Source organism: Budorcas taxicolor, chromosome 6 (assembly GCF_023091745.1).
Source record: "Budorcas taxicolor isolate Tak-1 chromosome 6, Takin1.1, whole genome shotgun sequence".
Taxonomy (NCBI): Eukaryota; Metazoa; Chordata; class Mammalia; order Artiodactyla; family Bovidae; genus Budorcas; species Budorcas taxicolor.
In genome coordinates this window covers 113,717,633-113,740,914 of record NC_068915.1, presented here as the reverse complement: position 1 = coordinate 113,740,914, position 23,282 = coordinate 113,717,633, and the positions used below count along the sequence as shown (strand labels likewise).

Sequence of the window (23,282 nt, the reverse complement as noted above, 5' to 3'; positions counted from 1 at the left end):
GAGGCCCAGAGAGGGAGACTCACACGTAAACAAACACACACGTGGCCGGGGGACGCCAAGTCCCAGCCCTCCGCCGTTTCTGACACCACCCAGCAGAGCAGAGAGTGTGCCCTGGAGGCCCCCCGGGTGAGGAGGGCAGGGCTGGGGGCTCCCGGGCCCCGAGGGGCATGCTCACCAGAACACGTGGTCTTTGGTCACTCGCTCCTGCAGAAGGGTCCACTTCCTCCCCAGGTCAGACGACACGTAGAGCTTTAGGGCAGAAGGAGCAGAGAGGAAGGTCTGGTTATGACCGAGGAGCGAGCCTCTTCCCAGAGGCCCATCTGCCCTGGACGCGGAGCGCCCCGCGGAGGTGGGTCTTGCTCAGCCCAGCGGGAAAGCGGGGAGGGCAGGCCCTGCGCTCTAGGTGGCTGCAGACCAGCCTCCAAGAAGCAGAAGGTCAAGTGGGAACTCCACACAGGGCCGTTCTTGACCCCAGGCCGGCCGAGACGACCCTAGAGACGGCCGGTGCGGGTGTGTGTGGCAGAGGTCCTGGGCGCGGTGTGACTGGGTGCAGGCATGTGGGAGGGACCTGAACGTCCCTTAAGCTCTCATGGGGGCTGGGCGCTGGGGAGGAGGGGCAGGAAGGGAGAGCCGGTCAGTGCTGGAACAGCAGCGCCCATTCTGCAGGCTGGCTGGGGCCTTGACCGCTACAGTGACCCAGGGCCTGCACTTAGGGTTCATGCTCTGCAGTCACTGACTCGAAAGACCTAATCCTTTCAACTTTGAACTTGAGGTTTTGTGAGTGAAGCCAGGTGGAACAATGAGCTGACGTGGGACTCGGGGTCCCTGGGGGGTGTGTCGGCCCCACCATTCTCCTGGACAGAGCTACCCAGGGCGGGGCGGAGACCACAGGAGCCAACACCCCATGCCCGCCTGGTCCCTCAATCCTGATCTGTCCTGGGTCGACCCACACTGTCAGTCTGGGTGCCTGGACCTCCTCGCCCCCTTGCCAACAACGGCCCTGACCGCTGCAGATCCCATGGCTGCCTGGGAGAGAAACTTGCAGAAAACGTCCCTTCTGTCTTTGCCACAGCCGCAGAAAAGCAGCAAGCTCCTGCATGAGTGCTTCCTCCTTGCCGAGAGCATCTCCGAACCTCCTAACCTCTGGGACTTGTGAGAAGACGCCCTCTTCAGGGAGCCTGTCCCCGCCGTGAACATCACCAACAGACTCTAGAGTCACTCTGAATGGTCGTTTGACGGACATGCTGGGACCCTGGCAACAATTGTGAGCACTTTTTCCTTTTTTTTTTAATTTTGTTTGTTTATTTTTGGCTGTGCTGGGCCTCCATTGCTGACTGGGCTTTCATTTGGGTGCGGCAAGCAGAGGCCACTGTCCAGTTGTGACACGGGGGCTTCTCATTGCAGGGGCTTCTCTTGCTGCAGGGCATGGGTCCCGGCGTGCAGGGGCTTCAGGAGTTGCGGCACGTGAGCTCCGTAATTTCGGTTCCTGGTCTCTAGAGCACAAGCTCAACAGGTGTGCTGCACAGGCTGAGCCCTCACGGCACGTGGGATCTTTCCCCGACCGGGGATCGAACCTGCAGCTCCTGCACTGGCAAGTGGGTTCTTTAGCATGGAGCCACCAGGGGAGCCTGGTCCTTTCCCATAAACTTGGAGTTGCTCAGCTGCTCTCACCTGCAGGGGGAGAACGCCCAGTCTGCAAGGTTTTCTTACCCGAAGAGGCTGAGTCTGCATCTTAGTGCGTCTCCCGCTCAGTGCCGGTCACCTCCCCAGCTACCCCTCCGGGACTTCCCAGCCCTGGGCTGCTTAGAACCAGAGGCCCTTTCACAACTTTCTCAACAGGCTCCCATTGTGTTCAACCCTCGCTCTTTTCTGGGTCCATCGCTTTCCTCTCTCTTGCCTCTTGGCCTTCACACATGCTGTCCCCTCCACTTGGAACAGCCCTCCTCCCCTCTCCCGCCCCCAGGCTGACTCCTCTCCCTGAGGGCAGTCTCGCTTTACCCATCTGCAAATTGAGAGAGCATGGCTCAGATCCTCAGGCAGTATAAGTGAATGAGAAAGGAGATGGTAGCTGTCAGTTTCCAGCTGCAAGTTATGAAACCCCCAGCTTAATGGATGGTGGGCTTGTTTCCATTGCTGCCGACGCTTCTGTGTTTATGACACCTGCCCGGAACTTTATGAAGCCTTTCCAATTTGCTCTCGTGGGAGGTGATTTCATAGTGCACAGCCAGTCACTGCAGAAATAGAACATTTCTGCTGAGTAAAAGACCAATACCAGTGAATACACAAGAATAAACACATCAGGGACGTCCTAGTTACCACAGCTAAAACCTGCAGGCAGCATCCTGGGGATAAGCGGGCTTGCTCTAGATGGAGGCTTCAAGAGATGGAGTGGAACGGTGTGCCGTAGCACGTGCTGCTCTGATGTAAGGATGAAACCGATCGGGAGTCAGGACGAGGGAGAAATAAAGGAGGAGGAGGGGGAGGAGGGCGGAGGGAAGGTGCATTCGCGGACACGTGTGCTGGGGGTCTCACACAATTCTCAGAAGCACGGCAATTCCACCCAGCGTTCAGCGGCAGGCTGGAGATATGGTTGGAACTCAGCACCCTTTTCTCCCTTGCTGTAGGGTACCTGGTCATGCCACAAAGGCTGCAAAGCTGAAATCCAGCGTTGCTCAGACTCCCTCGAAGCTAGACTTCTGGGTCAGACAGACGCACCCGTGCGAGGTTTGGAAGGCCAGAGTGCCGTGGAATCAGTTCCCTGCGGCCTTGGCCATCTATTTCTTGAAATACAGTTTTGATGTACAATGTCATGTTCGCGTCAGCTGTACGGCGCAGTAACCTATACATATATATGATTTGTTTATAAATAATGTATATAATTTTTCTGTATACATTCCCTTTCCCTTCTCCAGGGGATCTTCCCAACCCAGGGAATTGAACCCAGGTCTCTCGCATTGCAGGCAGATTCGTTACCAGCTGAGCCACCAGGGAAGCCCAATGTATATAATCATATATAATAAATTATATATGCTTTATATATATATGTTCTTTACTTTTCAGATTCTTTTCCTTATAAGTTATTTCAAAATGCAAGTCTGTTTCCCTGTACTATGCCGTAGTTTCTTCTTATTTATTTTATATATAGTAATGTGGACATATGGAGAAGGCAGTGGCCCCCCACTCCAGTACTCTTGCCTGGAAAATCCCATGGGCGGAGGAGCCTGGTAGGCTGCAGTCCGTGGGGTCGCTAAGAGTCAGACACGACTGAAATGACTTCACTTTCGCTTTCCAGTTTCATGCATTGGAGAAGGAAATGGCAACCCACTCCAGTACCCTTGCCTGGAGAATCCCAGGGATGGAGGAGCCTGATGGGCTGCCGTCTATGGGGTCGCACAGAGTCAGACATGACTGAAGCGACTTAGCAGCAGCAGCAGCAGCAGCAACGTGTATGTATGTTAGGCTTCCCAGGTGGCACTAGTGGTAAAGAACCTGCCTGCCAATGCAGGAAGCGTAAGAGACGTGGGTTTGATCGCTGGGTAAGGAAGATCCCATGGAGATGGGCCTGGCAAGCCACTCCAGTATTCTTGCCTGGAGAATTCCACGGACAGAGGAAGCTGGTGAGCTACAGTCTATAGGGTCGCAAAGAGTCGGACACGACTGAAGCGACTCTGCATACACGCATGCGGTGTCTGTATGTTAATCCCAACCTCCTAATGTGTTCTCCCTCCTTCAGTAATGGTGAGTTTCTTTCCTACGTCTGTGGGTCTATTTCTGCTTTGTAAATAGATTTATCCGTGCCTTTGTTTTTAGATTCCACATGTGCGTGCTGTCATATGGTACTTGTCTTTCTCTGTCTGGCTTACTTTGTATGATAATCTCTAGATCCAGCCATGCTCTCGCAAATGGCATCATGTCATTCTCTCTTACTGCTGAGTGATGTTCCATTGTGCGTATGGACCGCCTCTTCGTCATCCACTCCTCTGCCGATGCACGTTCAGGCTGTTTCTATGTCCTGGCTCCTGCAAGCAGTGCTGTAGTGAACCCTAGAATACATGTGTCTTTTCAAATTATGGTGTGCTCTGGATATATGCCCAGGGAGTAGGCTTGCTGGATCACGTGGTAACTCTGTTTTGCTGGCCAGCAAGGTCATGGGGACATGCTTGGCATCCATCCTCCGGTCCTGGGGGCTGGAAGGGCATTTGTGGTGGAGGCAGCCGCAGGGCCAATCACTGGCTTTGTGGACGTTCCCAGGCAGTGTGGGCTGCGGCAGTGATGACTTCAGATGCCTGGACCCCAGCATCAGCTGCGTGTTCTTGATCTTGGTGACCCCAGCAGAGCTTCTGGTACTCTGCCTTCCTCTGCTGGTCCAGATCCTCAGGCTTCTGGGAGGATCCTTGGGAGTCTGGTCTGAAGCCCCCTTCCAGAGGCCCAGCAATTTAGAGAGGACCCAATTGCCCTAAATCCTAAATCCTTCTTCTACTTAAAATATCCAGAGTGAGGTCTCTTTCCTGCCTGAGCCCCATCAGACACAAAGGTCGGAGCGAAAACGAACACACTCAGAGCTGCGAGATTCTCACTGCTTGCAAAGCTGTTCTCCTGACCACAGATTCCCCTCATCCCTTCTTAGGAGAGTTCTTGTTTGCCCCACCAGCAACCCCTGGAGGATTACCGGGGCTTATTTTCCTTTCTTTTCTTGTGCAATTATCTTTGTTGCTCGGAAGTTCTATTAAAAAGTAAACTTACATCCTGACTCATTCTCTAAGCCCCTGTTCAACCCCCTTTCTCCAGGCAGGCTTCCCTGATTGGCCAAGGTGTCTTTTCTCCTCTACTAAGTTGTCAATCCTAAAGGAAATCAGTCCTGAATATTCATTGGAAGGACTGATGTTGAAGCTGAAACTCCAATACTTTGGCCACCTGATGTGAAGAGCTGACTCATTTGAAAAGACCCTGATGCTGGGAAAGATTGAAGATGGGAGAAGGGGACGACAGAGGATGAGATGGTTGGATGGCATCACCAACTCGATGAAAGGTGAGTTTGAACAAGCTCCGGGAGTTGGTGATGGACAGGGAGGCCTGGTGTGCTGCAGTCCATGGGGTTGCAAAGAGTCGGACGCGACTGAGCGACTGAACTGAACTGAACTGAAGTTTCTGGAAGGCACTCTCATGCTCAGGCCAATTTCTCACAGTGCTGGGAAGCGAGGAGGCTCTTGACAGGAAGCAGAATAAAACATAAGAGTGGGTCTACTGATGTCTTAGAGGTTAAGTGCCCAGGGCTCTGTCTGCGAGCAGGTCTGAGGCTCGAGCGGAAGGAAACAGACTGATCAGTGTCATACCAGGGGTCCCTAGCGAGCTGACATGGGGGCCAGGCTGTCCGGCTCTGACATCCTTTTGATCCCAGGAGCCTAATGCAATTTGCTGAGCCTTGAAAGAAAAACCACTGCCTTTGGATCTCACCCAGGGAGCCTGTCCAGGATCCAAATAGGGTAGCCTCAGTGACACAGTAAAGGAGGGAACTAGAAATAGGGAGTTAGGGCAGTCTGAGCAGGGGAAGAGGGTCTGTCTGCTAGAGGAGGGGGCAGGCATCTGAGCGGGGAGGGACGGGGAGGAAGCAGAGGAAGGCATTTGGTTTTGCAGACATCTGTCAGCCCCTGTGAGCCGGTAATTGATGTCCAGCCTGCGGTCCACTTGCCTTTGGCACGTGACTTGCTTTGCCCGTGGAAGGGGATGTGATGTTTTCCAGGTATAAGCAGACCCATGAAGGTCCCCGTGTGGTCTCCTCTGCGCCTCTGCCATGAGACTAGCATGCCCGCAAGTAACCACTGATTCCAGAACTAGAGACCCAAACCCTGCCCAGGAGCCACGGCTAGGCAGTCCCAGCCAAGCCTGCCAGGACGCCCGCTGACTCAGAGACCCGGGAATGAGAAAGAATGCTTGCTGCCGGGAGCCGAGGCGCTCTGGGGCTGTGTGTTACTCAGCTCTAGAGCAGCAGACACTGCCTGACACACCGGGTCTGTGGGCATCAAAGTCGACGCTGTCCACCCACGCCATCTGGCTTCTGGGGAGTTAGCGAGCTTCCTAAACCATGAAGCCTAAAAAGCCGAAAGCCCTGCTGTCACTGTTATTGATGTCCTCAAATTCCTCATTCCCTTTACAACCACAGCGCAGCCTGTCTTCTCCCCTTTTTCTTTCCTGATAGTCACAAAAATGAACCAAAGAAAATAACTGAGATTTCAGCTCCATTAATTTTTCAGGGCACCATAAATTAAAGAGCAATTGCAATGCAGTGGATTTCTGCAGGAAAATAAGTCTCTGTGATTGTGCTTTAGTCTAATTACATGGAAAGCTAAGTAGCGCTATTAATACCCCAAAGCACATGCTGTCCCAAAGGAGAGCACCCAGAGCAGAGGCAGCCCGCCAGGCCAGGGAATTTCAGGGACATCCTGAACTTCAGTCAGTCAGTGAGGACCAGGTCTTGGCACAAGACTTGCTTTGGCCAGTGGTGTGTGAGTGGGTGTGATGTATTCCAGGTCAAAGCAGACACACTAACTTGAGGACCAGCAAGGAGGCCAGGTCCTGTAGACAGCCATGGCTCAGGCAGGAAGTTTCATTTGGAGGTCCCTGACCATGGTGGTCCCTACTGGTAGAAATTCATCCATCTACATCATCCATCCACCCCCACACATCCACCCATCCATCCATTGACCATCCACCCTCCCACCCACCTATCCATCCACCCACCCATCCATCCACCCACCCATCATCCATCCACCCCCACGCATCCATCCTTCCATCCATCCACCATCCACCCTCCCACCCACCTATCCATCCACCCATCCATCCATCCACTCACCCATCATCCATCCACCCCCACACATCCATCCTTCCATCCATCCACCATCCACCTTCCCACCCACCTATCCATCCATCCACCCATCCATCCATCCACCCACCCATCATCCATCCACCCCCATGCATCCATCCTTCCATCCATCCACCTATCCATACCTTCCATCTACCCACACCCCCACCCATCTACCCACCCACCATCCATCCACCCCTATGCATCCATCCTTATATCCATCCACCTTCCATCTACCCACACACCCACCCATCTACCCATTCATCCTCCCATCCATCCACCCATTCATCCACTCATCCATCCCCCTTCCTTCTATCCTTCATTCAATATTTCCAGCCAGGAACGTGAGATAAAATTGTGAAAGAAATGGCCAGGCATAGCCCTCCCTCCCCCTCCAAAGAGCTGACCTCAAGTGTGTGTGTAAGGTACAGACAATAATCAAATAATGACACAAATATTTAATCGGGCATTGTGACCCGTGCTGGGAAAGAGAGTCACTGGGATCTGGAAGAGTGTGGAATGGTGAGTCCCAGGCAGGTCTGGGAGCACCCAAGGAAGCTTCTGACCCAGATAGCTTCCATCTGCTCCAGACCCAGGCTCTGCCTTTTCCACCCTTTTCCAACCCTGGGAGCTGGCCTGTGTAGGCGGCATCCACAGGCCCCTTCTCCCTGGCTTCTAGGGGGTTCAGCTCACAGGAGACTGAGGACAGGAGGAGAGAGATAGGTACCATGACTCCTGTTCTCCGACTGCCCAAACACACAATTTCTCGGGGCTGAGTGACTCTCCCTGGGGCCAGCCTCCTCCTCAGCCCTTTTGTCACAGTGGGGCTCCAGGCCTCTTATCGGGCAAGGTGTTTGGCTGAAAAGTGAAAGTGAAAGTCGCTCGGTCATGTCTGACTCTTTGCGACCCCATGGACTATACAGTTTATGGGATTCTCCAGGCCAGAATACTGGAATGGGTAGCCTATCCCTTCTCCAGGGGATCTTCCTAACTCAGGGATGGAACCAGGGTCTCCTGCATTGCAGGCAGATTCTTTACCAACTGAGCACCCAGGGAAGGCTGGAAAGGTCCCTCAAAGTATCTCTGTCAGAATTCCTGGAAGCTGTGAAAGGGACCAGATGGACAGAAAAAGGACTTTGCGGTCGATTCAGTGAAGATGCGTAGATGGGAAGGGTGGTCTGGATTATCCAGGTGGGGCAGAGGGAACTCACACACACACACACACACACACACACGGCAACGTGAAGACGGAGCAGGAAGCGTTGAAGACGCTGCCTTTGAAGCTCAGCGTGACTCGTCACCAGCCACAGAATTCCAGAAGCTGGTGGAGGTGAGGGAGAGACCCCCCGGAGCCTCCAGGGGGAGAGTCACCCCACACACGCCCTGGCTTTGGCCTCGTGAAACTGATCTGGGGCCTTTGGCCGATACACTTCTGTTGTTTTAAGCTGTCAGGTTTGTGGTCGTTCCTTATGGTGTCTACAGGAACCCGACCCAGGCCTTTCCTCCAGGCGGGCGGCCCCTCCTCCAGGGGCCCTCAGCCCGCCCCCTCCCAGCCCTGGGGTCTCCTACCGCACCCAGGCTGGCCCTGGAGAGAGCCCCTCACCGCACACTCCTCAGTCACCCATGAAGGTGCCCTGGGCTCCTGTGGCCCTGCTGGACTGCCCTCAGAGGAGAGGACGCTGGTTTGGGGTCAGAAGGACAATTCCCTCTCCTGGTGAAGGTGGAAGAGACTTCCAGGCGGAGGGAAAGGCATGGGGTGGGAGGGTGTGTGGAATGTTCTGGAAGTGGAGGGAGGCTCCACGGCTGGAGTGTGCTGAGGGGCAGACTGGAGGATCTGTCAACCATCTCATGAGCCTGTTGTACCTCACCTCCATCCCACCGGCTCTCACTTGAACCCATGAGCTTCCGAGGGGCACCTGACCACTGGGCCCTGGGGAGCAGCCGGGTGATGGGGTCCCCGGCCTCAGCCCCAGGGAGCAGGGGGTGATGTGGTCCCCAGCCCCAGCCCCAGGGAGCACGGGGTGATGGGGTCCCCAGCCCCAGCCCCAGGGAGCAGGGGGTGATGGGGTCCCCAGCCCCAGCCCCAGGGAGCAGGGGGTGATGGGGTCCCCAGCCCCAGCCCCAGGGAGCAGGGGGTGATGGGGTCCCCAGCCCCAGCCCCAGGGAGCAGGGGGTGATGGGGTCCCCAGCCCCAGCCCCAGGGAGCACGGGGTGATGGGGTCCCGGCCCCAGTCCTGGGGAGCCCTCCTGCCGCCCAGGGCTCCCAGGTCCCGGGTGATGGGAAGGCTCCCTGTCCTCCGGGCTTCCCCCGGGCGGCTCACCTTGCCCTCCTTGGTGTAGGCCAGCAACTTGTCCTCCTCCCGGGGGTGGAAGATGAGCGTCTCCACGGAGAAGGGGACGACCTGTTTCTGGAAGGTGGCGCCCTCGTCCGCGCTGAGGAACAGGCTCTGGTCCCGGTCGCTGAGCGAGGAGCTCACGAGAATGATCTGAAAGACACCAGTCAGGAGATGCGTCTGCACTCTTCCAGGCCGCTGCCTGCAGCGGGCTCCCCGCAGCCCCCAGCAGCAACCGGCCCAGCCGACACTTGGCTCCAGACTTCGCGCCTGCAGAGCCCGCACGGCAGAGTCCTGCGGTTCGGAGCCCTGTTTGGGGTGCTTTGTTACGGCCGCCCCAGGACACTGACTTGTCCAGTGAGAGCTCTGCAAGGGCTGGGGCAGGGGGTGGGGAATGCCTGGAGGAGGCTTATTGCGAAGAGTGCCGGGAGCAGGGGCCGTGTGGGAGGCTGCCTCGTCCTAGCTGGAGGCTTTGGGGTGGAGCTGGAGCCCACCCTCCGTATTCTCCCCCTGACCTCAAGCCCAGCATTGGATCGCGCTGGAGATGACAGGAGATGCATACGGCTTAGAGTGGCCCCGACTCCACTCCGACGTGAAACTGATGGCAAGGCGCCCCCCGAGAGGACGAGGGGCACCTCCACCATGCGCACCCCCCAGCCCCCACCCCCTGAGGTCCCTTCACGTTTGCCTTCCCTCCAGGTTCCTCTTCTCACAGGTACAAGCCCTGCCGGACTGTGTGTAAGGATTGTCCGCCGTGTCACAGAAAGGTCAGGACAGGCCAGCCAAGGGTCAGAACAGGGCAGCCCTGGGGCCACTCGGCAGAATGACAGGGCCCTGCGGAGGGACACACGCGAGCTCCCGGTACGGGGGAAGGTCAACCAGCCGAGGCTGAGTCAGGAGCCCGGAACGCAGGGTGGAGGGCCTGGGAGCCACTTGGTCCAGCCCCCGCCCCCCAGCACCGTGGCCCCACCTCCTGCTCCATCAGAAGAACCATTCCCCCCCGCACCGAAGCTGGGGGACTCTCCTACACACGGACCTTGTAGAACCTTCACGGCTCTTCACAGCCCCAGGAGATGCCCACTCCATTATGTGGGTCCTAGGACCCTCCCGACCGCCTCTGTCCACATCCCCGCCCGTGCCCCTTTCCACCTGGGCGCACACCCTGGGATGGCCTTCCTCCTCTGGCTGGTTGGCTCTCCTGCTGCAAGGCTGCTGGGGGCCCAGGACTTGTCCTCAACACTCTCACCCCATTTCATGGAAGAGGCCTCCTGCACTGGGACCAGAGCCCTGTCGGGTCAGGGGTACATCTGTGGAGGTCACTACTGATGCCCTCCCCTCCCCTCCCCACAGGGCCTGGGGGTTCCACATGCAGGATGAGTGAGTGAGTGAATGAATGAGGGAGGGAAGGAATGAATGAATGAGGGAAGGAATGAATGAATGAGGGAAAGAATGAATGAGGAATGAACTATGTGTCGGCGGAGCAGGGGGCTGGGCACACACACCCCGTCTCTGGGTAACCCAGCTCAGATTCCATGTCTGTGTGACCAGTGCCTTCTGTGCTCCTTGTCTGTACAATGGGAAATGACAGGGTGAGCCCGCCACGGAGGGCTAATATGAACGCGACAGCCGGCCTGCATTACGTTCCGCTTGGCGACTGTCCTTGTGCCGCTGTCCCCCCTGCTTGGCAGGTGGGGAGACTGAGGGCAGGTGAGCTCCTGTGGTCACAGAGCCACGCTGGGTAGGGCCAGGGTCACTGGCGATTCCACACAGGGCGGGGTTTTAGCTGGGCTGGAGCTGGCAGCCTGGGTTGGACTAGCCCGGCCCAAGATGAGCTCAGCTTTCCCTGGGAGGGAAAGTACAATGAGACGCCCCCGGAATGACTTTCCCAAACCCCGACATGCCTCTGGAAGACAACGAAGCACGGGGAGCATAAATCAATGAGCTGCACAAAACTCCTGTTTCTTGTGAACAAAGGATACACCAGTGTGTTCCTTTTTTCCAAGGAAACCTTACTGGGCTCCTGGGTGAGGTCATTCACCTCCAGCAGAAAGCCTTCTGTCCCCCCAGCAAGCAGAGGGGCTTGGAGCTTGATTGCTTGGTGACTCTGATCCCTGAAAGGGGGACATGTGCTCGGAGATGTTCTTCATGGTGTGGTTTACAGGCAGGAAAAATGGGAGGGGGTGGCGGAGATGGTCAGGGGAGCCAGAGAGCGTGTACAGATGTTTCCATGGTGTTTAGGGACAAGAGAACTCATGCACTCGTACACAAAAGAGCAGGACCTTGTAAGCAAGTTCAGTTTCTGTACATGTCCCATTGACAAAGCTGTAAGGACGTATATGAGAGTTTTGTTATGGTAGGTGTGGAAAAGTAAGTGTGATTTTGTCAGTGGACAATGCATAGAAAGAAGGGTGGAAGGATTGTTACTCAGCCATCAAAAAGAAGGACACTTGCCACTCGTGACAACACTATGGACTTGGAGGGCAATATGCTGAGCACAGTAAGTCGGACGGAGAAAGCAAATACTGTGTGATCTCACTTATGTGTGGAATCTAAGATGAAAAAGGAAAAAAACAAGCTCATAGATACAGAGAAGAGACTGGTGGTAGCAGAGGTGGGGGATTGGGGATGGGCAAAATGGATGGGTGGGGTCGAAAGGTACAAATGCCCGGTTATAAGAAGCAGAAGCGCTGGGGAGGGTCTGCAGCACGCTGAGAATAACCAACAAAACTCTACTGCACATTTGAAAGTTGCTAAGAGAGTAGATCTTAAAAGTTTCATCACACAAAGAATTCTGTGGCTATGTAAGGAGACCAACATCGCCTAGAGTTGTTGTGGTTATCATTTCACAATGTGAACAAATTTTATTCTGTTGCACTTCTGAAACTAATATTGCTTGTCAGTTACAGCTCTGTTTTTTAAAAAAAGAGAAAGGAAAGAAACACAGGGGGTTATTAATAGTGGTTAGTCTTAAGCGGTGGGGTTAAGATTTTTTTTAAATTTGAAATAAACTCTTTAGCTTAGAATAGTTTGATATTTTTGAAGATTTTTTTTTGATGTGGACCATTTTCACAGTCTGTGTTGAATTTGTTACAATATTGCTTCTGTTTTAGGCATGTGGGGTCGTCTTAGCTCCCCAACCAGGGATTGAACCTGCGCCCCCTACATCGGAAGGCAAAGTCTTAACCGCTGGATGGCCAGGGAAGTCACAAACAGTTTTAGATTGGTGGAAAAGTTGCCACGATAGTACAGGACATTCCCACACAGCGCATACCCTGCTTCCTCTATTATTAACAGCCGATATCAACATTATGTGTTTGTCACAATAAGGACCCAACATGGACACGTTGGTCGTATCTAAACCACACGCTACATTTCACCCCTTTTCCACTGATGTCTTTCTCTGTCCCTGTGCCAGGTTCCCACGTGACACTTAGTTGCCCCTTCTCTTCGGGCTCCTCTAGGCTGTGACACTTTCTCAGACTTCTCTTGTTGTTGATGACCTTGGCAGTTTTGAGGAGGCCTGGCTGGATATTTTGTAATTGTGTCTCCGTTTGGGTTTGTCTGCTGTTTTTCTCTTGCTGATGCTGGGGTTCTGGGTTTGAGGGAAAGAGCCGGGGAGTGGGGGAGGTTCTAGGTTCCCTGATCACAGGGGTAGGGACTTAACTCCTTTTGCTCCCTCCGGCATCCAGCACATGCCTGACCCCGAGCTGTGGGTCAGCCCAGGCCTGCAGGATTGTAACCTAAATCATGCAAGAATTTAGGTTGCCCAGGGTTTACGGGAGCAGAGCAGGGAACGAGCAGAGCAGGGGACGTCAGATCCAAGTGCAGAACAAAAGGAGGGCTTTGGGAGGAGGCGACGCCCAGATGAGCTTTGAAGAATGAACGGAAATTTGATCCAGACCTGGGGAAGGGGGTTCTCAGACAGAGAGGCCAGCAGGACTGAAGACAAGCAGACGGGGGTCCCTGCTGAGACCGTTCATGTCCTCCTCCCACCTGTGTGTACCGTTCCCTCTGGCTGGAACGCACAGCAGGACCGAGACCCCCCACCCCCCGACCTCACCACTGACAATGAAGAATCAGATTTCCAGATTTTTTAAATGTCGCAAAATCCATGTGTGATAACATGAAAATTTTTGAAGTTTTCTGAGCCCTGAGTTCTGGGCAACTTCAACAAAGCTGAATGTTTCTCTCTTCTTATTCATGTGCCTGCTTTGAGGGTGCCCCCAGCATGAGTTCAGCCTGTTTTTATGATGGGACATCCTCCTTCTTTTCCAGTGCTTCTCCAATACCTCTTCATCTGGCACAGCTAATTTCGAAGGTCACCTCCTCCAGGAAGACGTCCATGATATACATCCTCCAACAGAGTTTTTCTCATCCCTCCTCTGCCCCTTCCCCAGCATCTCATGTGTTCATTTGCTCCAGTCTAACATTCCTAGGGTTCTCTCTGTGAGTCTGCCTTTCCCTCCAGGCGGGGAGGCTGTGCAGCCTGGCAGGGCCCACTCCTCGTCCTTGCCATTCAGCCCAGAGGATGGGTGTTGGCCATTCCCACACAGAATGAGATCCCTGGGCACAAGGTCGCCTCTCCATGACAGCCCTCAGTTACAGCTAAGGCCCTGTTCATGGTGTCACCCAGGCAGAAGGAAAAGGAACCTGAGGAAGTGATTCTGGCCAGGGGCCCAGCAATCTGGATCACCGGCTATTTTTGGCCTCAGAGTGGGACAAGCCAGGAAAGACGGGGGAAGAAGAAAGTGCTGACAAGGAAAGGATTATTGGAGCAAAGAAAACAAATCAATTAGCATCGTGCAGAGAGGAGGCTGGCAGATTGTTCCTCCAAATTGGGAACCAGACTATTTTCAATGGTGTATTTTCACTGCTTACTATTCTGGGGAAACATATGGTACCCGAGCGAGTTTCTGGGGGCCTGCAAGGCTGGATGCCTCAAAATCAGAGGCAGCTCAGTTAAAGGGAACTATCTGATAGATTCACTGGACTAACAGCCAGCCCATATGAAGCCTGAGTTTCAGGGTCTAATTTGCCAGGCCACGTACATGGTGCAAACATGGAGCCCCTTGTTCAAAGAGAATCAGGAATTTCAAGATGGGACCAGTAGGGCATCAGACCAAGCATGGATCCTCCTGAGATGGCTTGGGTCACACACTCACGGAGTGGGCTCTTCCCAGAGCTATTCGGTTAATAACTCCAGGACCAGTGGTAGCAGCACCCTTGGAGACTGTCAGACTCACGGTGCCTTGGCCCCACTGGGACCTGCATTTTCATGGCCCCTGGTGAGTCCCAGGCGCCCTCCCTTGGGTGGGGGGTGCTGCCTTAGGTCGCAGGTCCTGCTCGTTTCGGCCCTGTGCCCAACTCCAAGCATGCTGGCGGACCTGGCCTCTGCTCCCTGCCAAGTGACAAGGAAATAACCAGCTGCATTAGAGCCCTGCTCTCAGCCTCCTACTCATCCCATCCACTGCGATGCTGCCCCGTAGGATGGAGGTACCCACGACAGCCCCGGAGTCCAGGGAGGCCACACCACTCATGGACACGGAGGCCACAGCAGAGGCCTGCCAGCGCGGGGGCAGTGCAGGCTCTGGTGGCCTCACCCCTCCAGAGCCGGAGGCGGGGAGCTGGCCTCACCCCTCCAGAGCCGGAGGCGGGGAGCTGGCCTCACCCCTCCAGAGCCGGAGGCGGGGAGCAGGCCTCACCCCTCCAGAGCCGGAGGCGGGGAGCAGGCCTCACCCCTCCAGAGCCGGAGGTGGGGAGCTGGCCTCACCCCTCCTTTGCTCCTGTAAGCTTTGCAACCTTGGGCAAATCACTTCACGTCTCTGAGCCTGTTTCCTCCCCTGTGAAATGAAGATAGGATTCCCACGGCAGAGGTGACGGGAAGAGATAAAGGAAGCAAAGTGCATAACAGGCTGAGACGACAGCGGGTTTATTCTCGTGGTATTTTATTCTAAAGAAGCTGGGTTCACCAAGCATCTCCTTGGGTCAAGGCCCTGGAGCTGAGGCAGCTCAAAGGCGGTGCTGAGAAGGACGGTATAGGAAGCACATGGCAGGGAGCTCCAGGACAGATGAGGACAAAGGCCAACAAGCTGTCCCCAGGGTGACGAGCTCTTTCTCTAAGGGGTGGGAGTAAGGCCAGGGCATGTGGGCTTGACTGCCTCCCTAATTGTGTACCCTGAGCTGCCCTTGCCCCAGCCCAGGCCTGGCCTGGGGTCGAGGGCTTCCTGCAGGTGGTGTCACCTGAGCTGGGTCTTGAAGGATGAATAGGAGTTCGCTAGGGGAACCAGTGGTGGTGGAGTTCAGGGGAACAGCACATTGGTGCTGAGCGGGAGTGACAGGACCCTTGTTTAGAAGAGAGTCACCTGCTTGGGGATTTGGTTTTCGGTCACATTATTGACATGTGCTTTATTGGATATGCTCCACCCGCACCAAAGTAGCCTGGATGTCGGTGGGTCGGTTGACCAGATTTGCTCCCCTGCATAGGATTTGTGGCAGAAATGGGGTGAGGGGAGGCCTGACACTGGGCAGTGGGCACAGAGGAGGGGCCGTCCTGTTCAGGACACGAATACAAGCCACTGTGACGTGGAGTGGCAGGAGCTGCCGTGAAGCTGGCCTGCAGCACGAGTGTGTGCAGAGAGCTCCCTGTGGCCTGCTGCAGGCGAGGGGGCATGGGGCTGGGGTGCTTGTCTCCCTGAGGCTAAGTTCCCCAGGCCTGCAGCCTCTGTGCCTCCCCCAGAGCCCCTGTCTGTGTTAAAACAGATCAATTAGCTCTCTCCGCCAGGTGTTCTGGGTGGGAAGCCTGCACAGAGACCAGGCCTCTGAGGCCTGAAAATTAACAACCCTTCTGTCATTTCCCTGCCAAGCCCGGCAGGTGTCCCCAGGGTCCCACTCGCTTCTGGTTGGAGAGACGCAGGAAGTACTAAGCAGGGTAGCTCTGGGGCGGCACAGCAGGGGCAGGTGGGGGTGGTGTGAATCGCTGACTGCACTTCGCGGTCACTGCAGACCTGCTAAGCTTAGGTGCGATAATCCCCATTTCTCAGAAGGGGAAAGCTGAGGCCAGAGAGGCCTCGTGGAAGTTTGTACTGTCAGCCAGGTCTGCACCCAGCACTTCCCTGCATCATTCATCCACACCACATCATGACCAGTGATGTGACTGCGTCAGCCCAGAACGTGGAAACGACATGGGGCAACGGGCCTGGGAGGGTCTAGACAGATTCGCTCCCCCGTCCCCCACCACCGCTCTAAAGACTATTAGGCATGGCTTCCAGACTGCAGGTCAGTCCTGAATCTGGGGGATTTCTGATCCCATAGACAGCGGAGGGAGACCGGGATGGTGGTGGGGGCAGGCTTTCCGTCCATCTTCATCTTTGTTTCCCCTGCTTGGCCCACCATTCTATTCTGAGGCCATTCACGCACCCATTCAGCTATGTGTCAGACCGCAAGCTGGGAGATGAATCTCAGAGGAGCCTGGCCCCCAGGGAGACCATAGCAGACAAGGGAAGTTGCTGAATGATGTGAGCCGTGCACTGGGACAGGCGACCCTGAGAAGGGGCTGGAACGGAGGCGAGCTGTGTGCTCCCGGCAGGAGTGGGTCAACGTCGGCCAAGTGCAGAGAGGTCCCCCAGGTAGGGCAGGATGTGCAAGATGCCGATGTGGGCCTCCCACGACCAGGTCAGGAGGTTTGCCTGAACCTGGCACCCTGGACACCCTTCTGGAACCCTTCGACATGGGCCTGCCCCTCCCTGCCTGCCCGGATCATATCCACCTGGCCTCCCACTCAGACCTGCCCTGCCTGAGTCACCCCTGTATGAACCACGTGTGGTCCCACCTGCCAAGTCGTCTCCTCTGGTGCCCTGCTGGGCTTCCATTCCCCTATCTCCTCCAAAAGGTGGTGCCAACATCCCAGTCTGCCTTGCAGCGTAAACCCTAGCTCTGAAACCTTGAGTTAAAAAAGGAAAACAAACAGCAACCAGCAAGTGGTTCTCACCTCTGCCAGAGCTCTGGCTGGGTACGCCACAGATCTTGGGTTTCCCTTCAGACTCTTTATCAAGGAGAAGACTTGTTTTTCATCTTCTCTTTACCAAGTGGAGCCCTCAGAGGCTTCCCTCCGCATCCCCGGGGATGGGGGTCCTCAGGAAATTACCTTCCTATTTAAAACCCAATCGTCCAGTGCATTCCTTGCCAGACAGATGCGCCCAGCTGGGGACACAGGAAGTTGGGCTTTGACGCCCGGAGAGGCAGACAGTGGAGACAAATACAGCAGCCTCCGCCCCCTGGGCCTCAAATTAGAATCTGTGCAGAGCATCTTACATACGCCAGTGTGAGTCATCCTGAGTGAGAATAACTCTGCTACCCGGCGAGAACGTGCGGCTGAATGCCTCTCGCTGGGCTATTCAGCACACACTCGGATTGCTACCCAGGGTGTTAGCAGAAAGTTACTCCACGTGACGGCTTTCAGTCTGGGGGGTGCCGAGAGAACGCAGAGCCTGGCGGAGATGCCGCTCTGCTGGGTAACCTTGGGCTCGTCTCTCTCCTCACCTTCAACTCAGAAACAATCATTTGTTCTGGGCTGAGGTCCTAAATTAGGTGCCACGTGTGAAACTGTGGCAGAAATAGAAGGGCTTTTCATGGCTTTTGTGCTTTCTTAAGCCAGAAAGTACGAAGTGACAGGCAACTCGCTCCAGTATCCTTGGCTGGAGAATTCCCTGGACAGAGGAGCCTGGCTGGCTACAGTCCGTGGGGTCGCAAAGAGCCAAACACGATGGAGCATGCAGGCAAACCGGAAAGACCTATTCTTGAAGTCACAGATCATCGGAATTTGTGCAAACACAAGTGTGTGGCGCTGCGTCCCTGCTTGAAACCCTCAGGGCCTCTGCTGCCGGGGCTCCTGGGTCTGATGTTCACGACTCGCCCCAGTGACCTCACCCGGCTGACTTTACTCCCCGGCACCGGCCCAGGTCCAGCCTTCAGACCATGTCCACATCCCCAGATGTCCGCTGCACCCTCACACTCCTTTGCCCTGGGAAGCCCTGGCTGTCTTCTCCCTGACCGCAGTGAGGAAGCAGGCCTGGAGGGGGCAGGCCAGAGGCTGACCAGAAGGACTCAGGGGTTATCAACTGAGATAAGCTGGTGGCCTGGGCTGGGGCAGACGTCATGCAACTGGAGGAGAGCGGGCGGGTGTCCGTGACATTTCATGGTCAGAGTTCAGCGGGTTTGGTGAAGGAAATAGATGGAGAAATAACGGAACACTAAGCGCATGGCTCGGGCGGGCGTGTGGACGCTGACCGCTGGTGGACACGAGGACCAGCCGGTGAGGGGGAGGGCTGGCTTAGGGGATGAAGAGGGGCCCAGCGTGAGCCTCACGCTGGGGCTGAGCTTCCTGAGGGTCACCCCAGATGGATAGAGGAGCTCGGGGTTGGTACTTGGGGTAAGTTCAGCAGCGAAACCTGCCCTGGGGTAGGCCTTTGGAAGGTCCATGCTCAGACGTGTGAGTGGGGGTCCTGGGAGTGGAGGACCCTCCCAAGGAGTGAGAAAGAACTGGCCAGGGATGGGGACCAGAGAGACCGCTGCAGAAGGTGCCTATGGGGAGGGCCCTTCCCCTGGGCCTTAAGGCTGAGGGGGAGAGACAGGGAGTAAAGCAAATGCCGGAACACGATGATTTCAGACAGTGAGACGCACTACGAGAAAAATGAAATGAGGTGATTAAATGACTGTGTGTATATACCTGCGTCCATGTGTATGCACACACACAAGCTTGTATGTATGTATGACCACGAGAAAAATAAAATCAGGTGATTAAACGACTGATGTATATACCCGTGTCCATGCGTATATACACACACAAGCTTGTATGTATATATGGCACACAGGCATTCATATATGTATGTATAAAGAGATACATACACGTGAATATGGGCTTCCCCAGAGGTGCAGACGGTAAAGAATCTGCCTGCAATGCAGGAGACCGGGGTTTGATCCGTGAGTTGGGAAGATCTCCTGGAGAAGGGAATGGCAACCCACTCCAGTATTATCAACTGGAGAATCCCATGGACAGAGGAGCCTGGCGGGCTACAGCCCGTGGGGTTGCACAGAGTTGGACGTGACTAAGGGATTAACACATGTGAACGAGCATCTGTGGAAAGGTGAGTGAAGCAGCCCAGAAGGATAAAGCACTGTTTCCGGCTGATGAGACTGCGGGTGTTGAGTTTTTTCTGTCTTACTGCTTGTACTTCCGTTCCTACTATGTCATGTTTACCTAAGATGGGAGAGGTACTCAGTACATATCTGTGGGATCAACAGATACATTTTCCTAAATTAACATTTTAAGATGAAAGTGTGCTAAACGTACCATCAGAAAAGAACAATATATACTTTACAAAAAGAAGAACTGGCTAGCGGGCAAAGGCCTAAGAATGTATGTGCAGTTCTCTATTGAGTGAACAAGATAGGAAGATAGTTTTTTTAAATGAAGGTTTACTTTTAGAAAATCATGAACAGTTATTAATATGTTAAATTGTATTTCCTTTTCTCTCTCTGCGCAGCATCCAACCATCATACATCCACCCATCTATCCATCCATCCATCTATCCATCTATCATCCATCCATCCACCATGCATGCATCCATCCAACCGTCATCCATCCATCTATCCATCATCCATCCACCCACCCACCCACCCATCCGTCCATCATCTACCCATCCATTTACCCATCCCTCATCCATCCATCCACCTAGCCATTCATTCAATCTTCCTTCCTCCCCTCCCTCCCTCCCTTTCTGCCTCCTTCCCTCTTCCAATTCACTATTCACCCTCCATCCATCGACCCAGTGAGGATGGCTTTGGGGAGAGGCTGTACGAACATATAGCAAGCGAGTGCCGCACACTTGGAGCCCTGCGCACTCTTTAGTCACCGGATGTAACCATCATCACACAGCCCAACCCTCAACCCACCCTTCTTGACGTGGCACCAGAGGCTTGTGCCTCCCAGTCTTGTCTCTGCATAAAGTTGAACTCCATCAAGTAGGGGTGGGAAAGCAAAAAGGAGATAAATTTACTGAACATGTACTCTGCAGTGCCCCGGCTCCCCTGGTGGCTCAGCTGGTAAAGAATCTGCCTGCAATGTGGGAGAGCTGGGTTCGATCCCTGGGGTTGGGAAGATTCCCCGGAGAAGGGAATGGCTACTCACTCCAGTATTCTGGCCTGGAGTATTCCATGGACTGTATGGTCCATGGGGTCACAAAGAATTGGGCACGACAGAGCGACTTTCACTTTACTTTGCTCCAGGCTCTGCACTAGGCACCAGCCTTTTATCATCTTATTTTCACAACAGCCACAAGGCGGGAGGGGTTTTTGTTTCTATTTTAAAGACAGAAATAGGAGCTCAGAGGGGTGAAATGAGCCACTCCAGCCCGCACCGTCTGCGTGCCTCTGCCCTGGCACAGAGCCGACTCTGGTGCTGAGAACCCTTGTCCTGCTTCTGTGTTGAGATCGACAAGCATCCAACACAATTTAGTAAAGCATCCGCTCAAACACAATTACAGAATTGATTGTCAGGAAAGGATTGGTTCAGTTTTAATTACCAGCCTGACAATCACTGAAATGCCAAGAAACATCCCCAAGAACATCTGTAAATTGAATGAAGAGGCAGACCTTTTCCCTTTGGCTGGACGCTGACTTGGAAGATCTCGTGTCTGATCGATAGTAACCAGATAAGGCGAACCTATCACAGGACCTATAAAAACAACTCGTTGCCAATATTTTAGAGCCGCGGCTTACATATACAATCTTGTCTGTAACATTCGGGAAATATGAGGCCCCCATCTCCCCCGTAATTATTGATGATCTGAGTTCTCTGAAGGGCTGACGCTGAGGCTCTGGAGTGAGTAGGGTGTAATTGTTTTGTTTGGCTGTCTGAGGATGTTTTGCAAAGCTGAAAAGCCTGCTTGCTGGGCGGAGGGTGGCGGACGGTTAATTCTCTGGAGTGACTGCTCGGGAAAACTGTCTTTTATTAGGACAGTCATATTAACGATGCGTGGTTAGATCTGTGAACAGTTTGCTCATTTATCTGCGCCTAACTGACCAGCAGAATGCGAGGGAATGATCTCCGTGCCTTCTCGGGGTGCATTTTCCACGCTGGCTTGGGCAGCCTCTGGGGTACTGATGACAGCGTTTGACTGTGGAGTGACTGTGGAATCTCCAAAGGCTCTCTTTCAGTATGTGTGATTAGAGACCAAGATTATTACTGCCATGCTTGTTGGGGAAAGCACGGCCAAAGCCACGGTCCATCAGTGCAGGGACTATTGATGTTCGGTGCTCGTAGAAGCCAGTAAGGACGGAGCAGGAAGGAGCAGTACGGCAGCTTCCTCGTATCTGAGGGAGGAAATTGGCTCTACCAGGGGAGCCCCAGTCAATGGCCTGTAGCGGAAATCACCTGGATTGTGGTTTTCCTGAATGAGACACTCCTGCCTCATGTGGAGTGGATAATAGCATTGGTAATAATCCTCAGTCAGTTCAGTCGCTCAGTCATGTCCAGCTCTTTGCGACCCCAAGGACTGCAGCACTCCAGGTCTCCCTGTCCATCACCAACTCCTAGAGTTTGCTCAAACTCATGTCCGTCGAGTCGGTGATGCCATCCAACCATCTCATCCTCTGTTGTCCCCTTCTCCTCCTGCCTTCAGTCTTTCCCGGCATCAGGGTCTTTACCAATGAGTCAGTTCTTCTCATCAGGTGGCCAAAGTATTGGAGTTTCAACTTCAGCATCAGTCCTTCCAATGAATATTTAGGGCTGATTTCCTATAGGATGGACTGGTTGAATCTCCTTGCAGTCCGAGGGACTCTCAAGAATCTTCTCCAACACCACAGTTCAAAAGCATCAATTCTTCGGTGCTCAGCCTTCTTTATGGTCTGATTCTCACATCCATATATGACCACTGGATAAACCATAGCTTTGACTGGATGGACTTTTGTCCACAAAGTAGTGAGCCATGCTGTGTAGGGCCACCCAAGACGGCCGGGTCATGATGGAGAGTCCTGACAAAACGTGGTCCACTGGAGAAGGGAATGGCAAGCCATTTTAGTATTCTTGTCTTGAGAACCCCATGAACAGTATGAAAAGGCAAAAAATAATCCTATGTGTCATTTATCAAGCGCTTACTGTGTGCCAGGCACTTATACCGAATACTTGGCTCATGTTTCCAACAATCCTCTGATGAGGTGGTTGCTGTTATTGTCCCTGTTTGATGGATGAAGTGAATTCCAGGGAGGGCAGTGACCTCAGGTCACATGGTGGGAGCTGACCCAAGATGCAACCCAGGCAGCTTCCTTCCCACACACTGCAAAGATGGGGGGAGCATGTTTGCCGAGGTTAGGGGCTCTAGGCGACAGAGACGAGGGGTGCACGCTGCAGAGATGGTGGGGGTGCTCATGGCCCTTCCTTTGCTCTTTGCTTGTGCATCACAGAGCCCATGTCAGCCAGTGATGAGGACAGAGGAAGCACAGCTTACGTGTCCTTGCCTTCATGGAGCACACGGTCCAGTGGTGAGACGTGACCAAGGAAGCCCCCAGATGAGCGGCTCTGGGCTCTGGGCAGGGCCCCAACCCTTGACAACAGGGTCGGGGGGGAGGGGGCCTGGCAAGAATACAGAGAGAGGGAGCTGGCCGGGTCCCGCAGGAAGGGATGCGGAGGCGGGAGACGGGGAAGAGAGGCCCACAGGCAATGTGGAGAAGGGAGACTCGGGGGCTGCATGCCCACTGGGCGGGGCAACAGGGAGTCTCGTGCCTAGGGTGCTGGGAGGAAGCAGTGAGCCACACAGACCTGGGTCTGCCCTGGTGGCACTGACGGCCTTTAAAGGAGAAAAGCCTGGGGAGGAGACTGAGAAGAAGTGGGCACAGAGGTGAGATGAGAGCAGAGAGCACAGGCCCAGGGGGGCCTGGGCCCGAGGGGGCGGCCATGTGGGCAGCTCAGACAGGGGAGGGTGGAGCAAGCACGACTGTCGCAGGTGGGTGTCCCTGTCGCAGGTGTGTGTGTCCCTGGGTACCACCAACTGTCACAGGTGAGTGTCCCTGGTTACCACTGTCACAAGTGGAGTGTC

General features: G+C 54.5%; 1 protein-coding gene across 1 annotated transcript in view; it reads right to left on the bottom strand.

Moving 5' to 3' along the window:
• SORCS2 (sortilin related VPS10 domain containing receptor 2) overlaps positions 1-23,282 on the bottom strand; it is a 491,862-nt gene that overhangs the window by 75,826 nt on the left and 392,754 nt on the right. Inside the window, exons 4-5 of the mRNA XM_052641644.1 lie at positions 9,181-9,345; positions 176-249 (exon numbers count right to left, since the gene is read on the bottom strand). Of these exons, the coding sequence (XP_052497604.1) occupies positions 176-249; positions 9,181-9,345 (239 nt within the window). The remainder of the gene's footprint in view (positions 1-175; positions 250-9,180; positions 9,346-23,282) is intronic.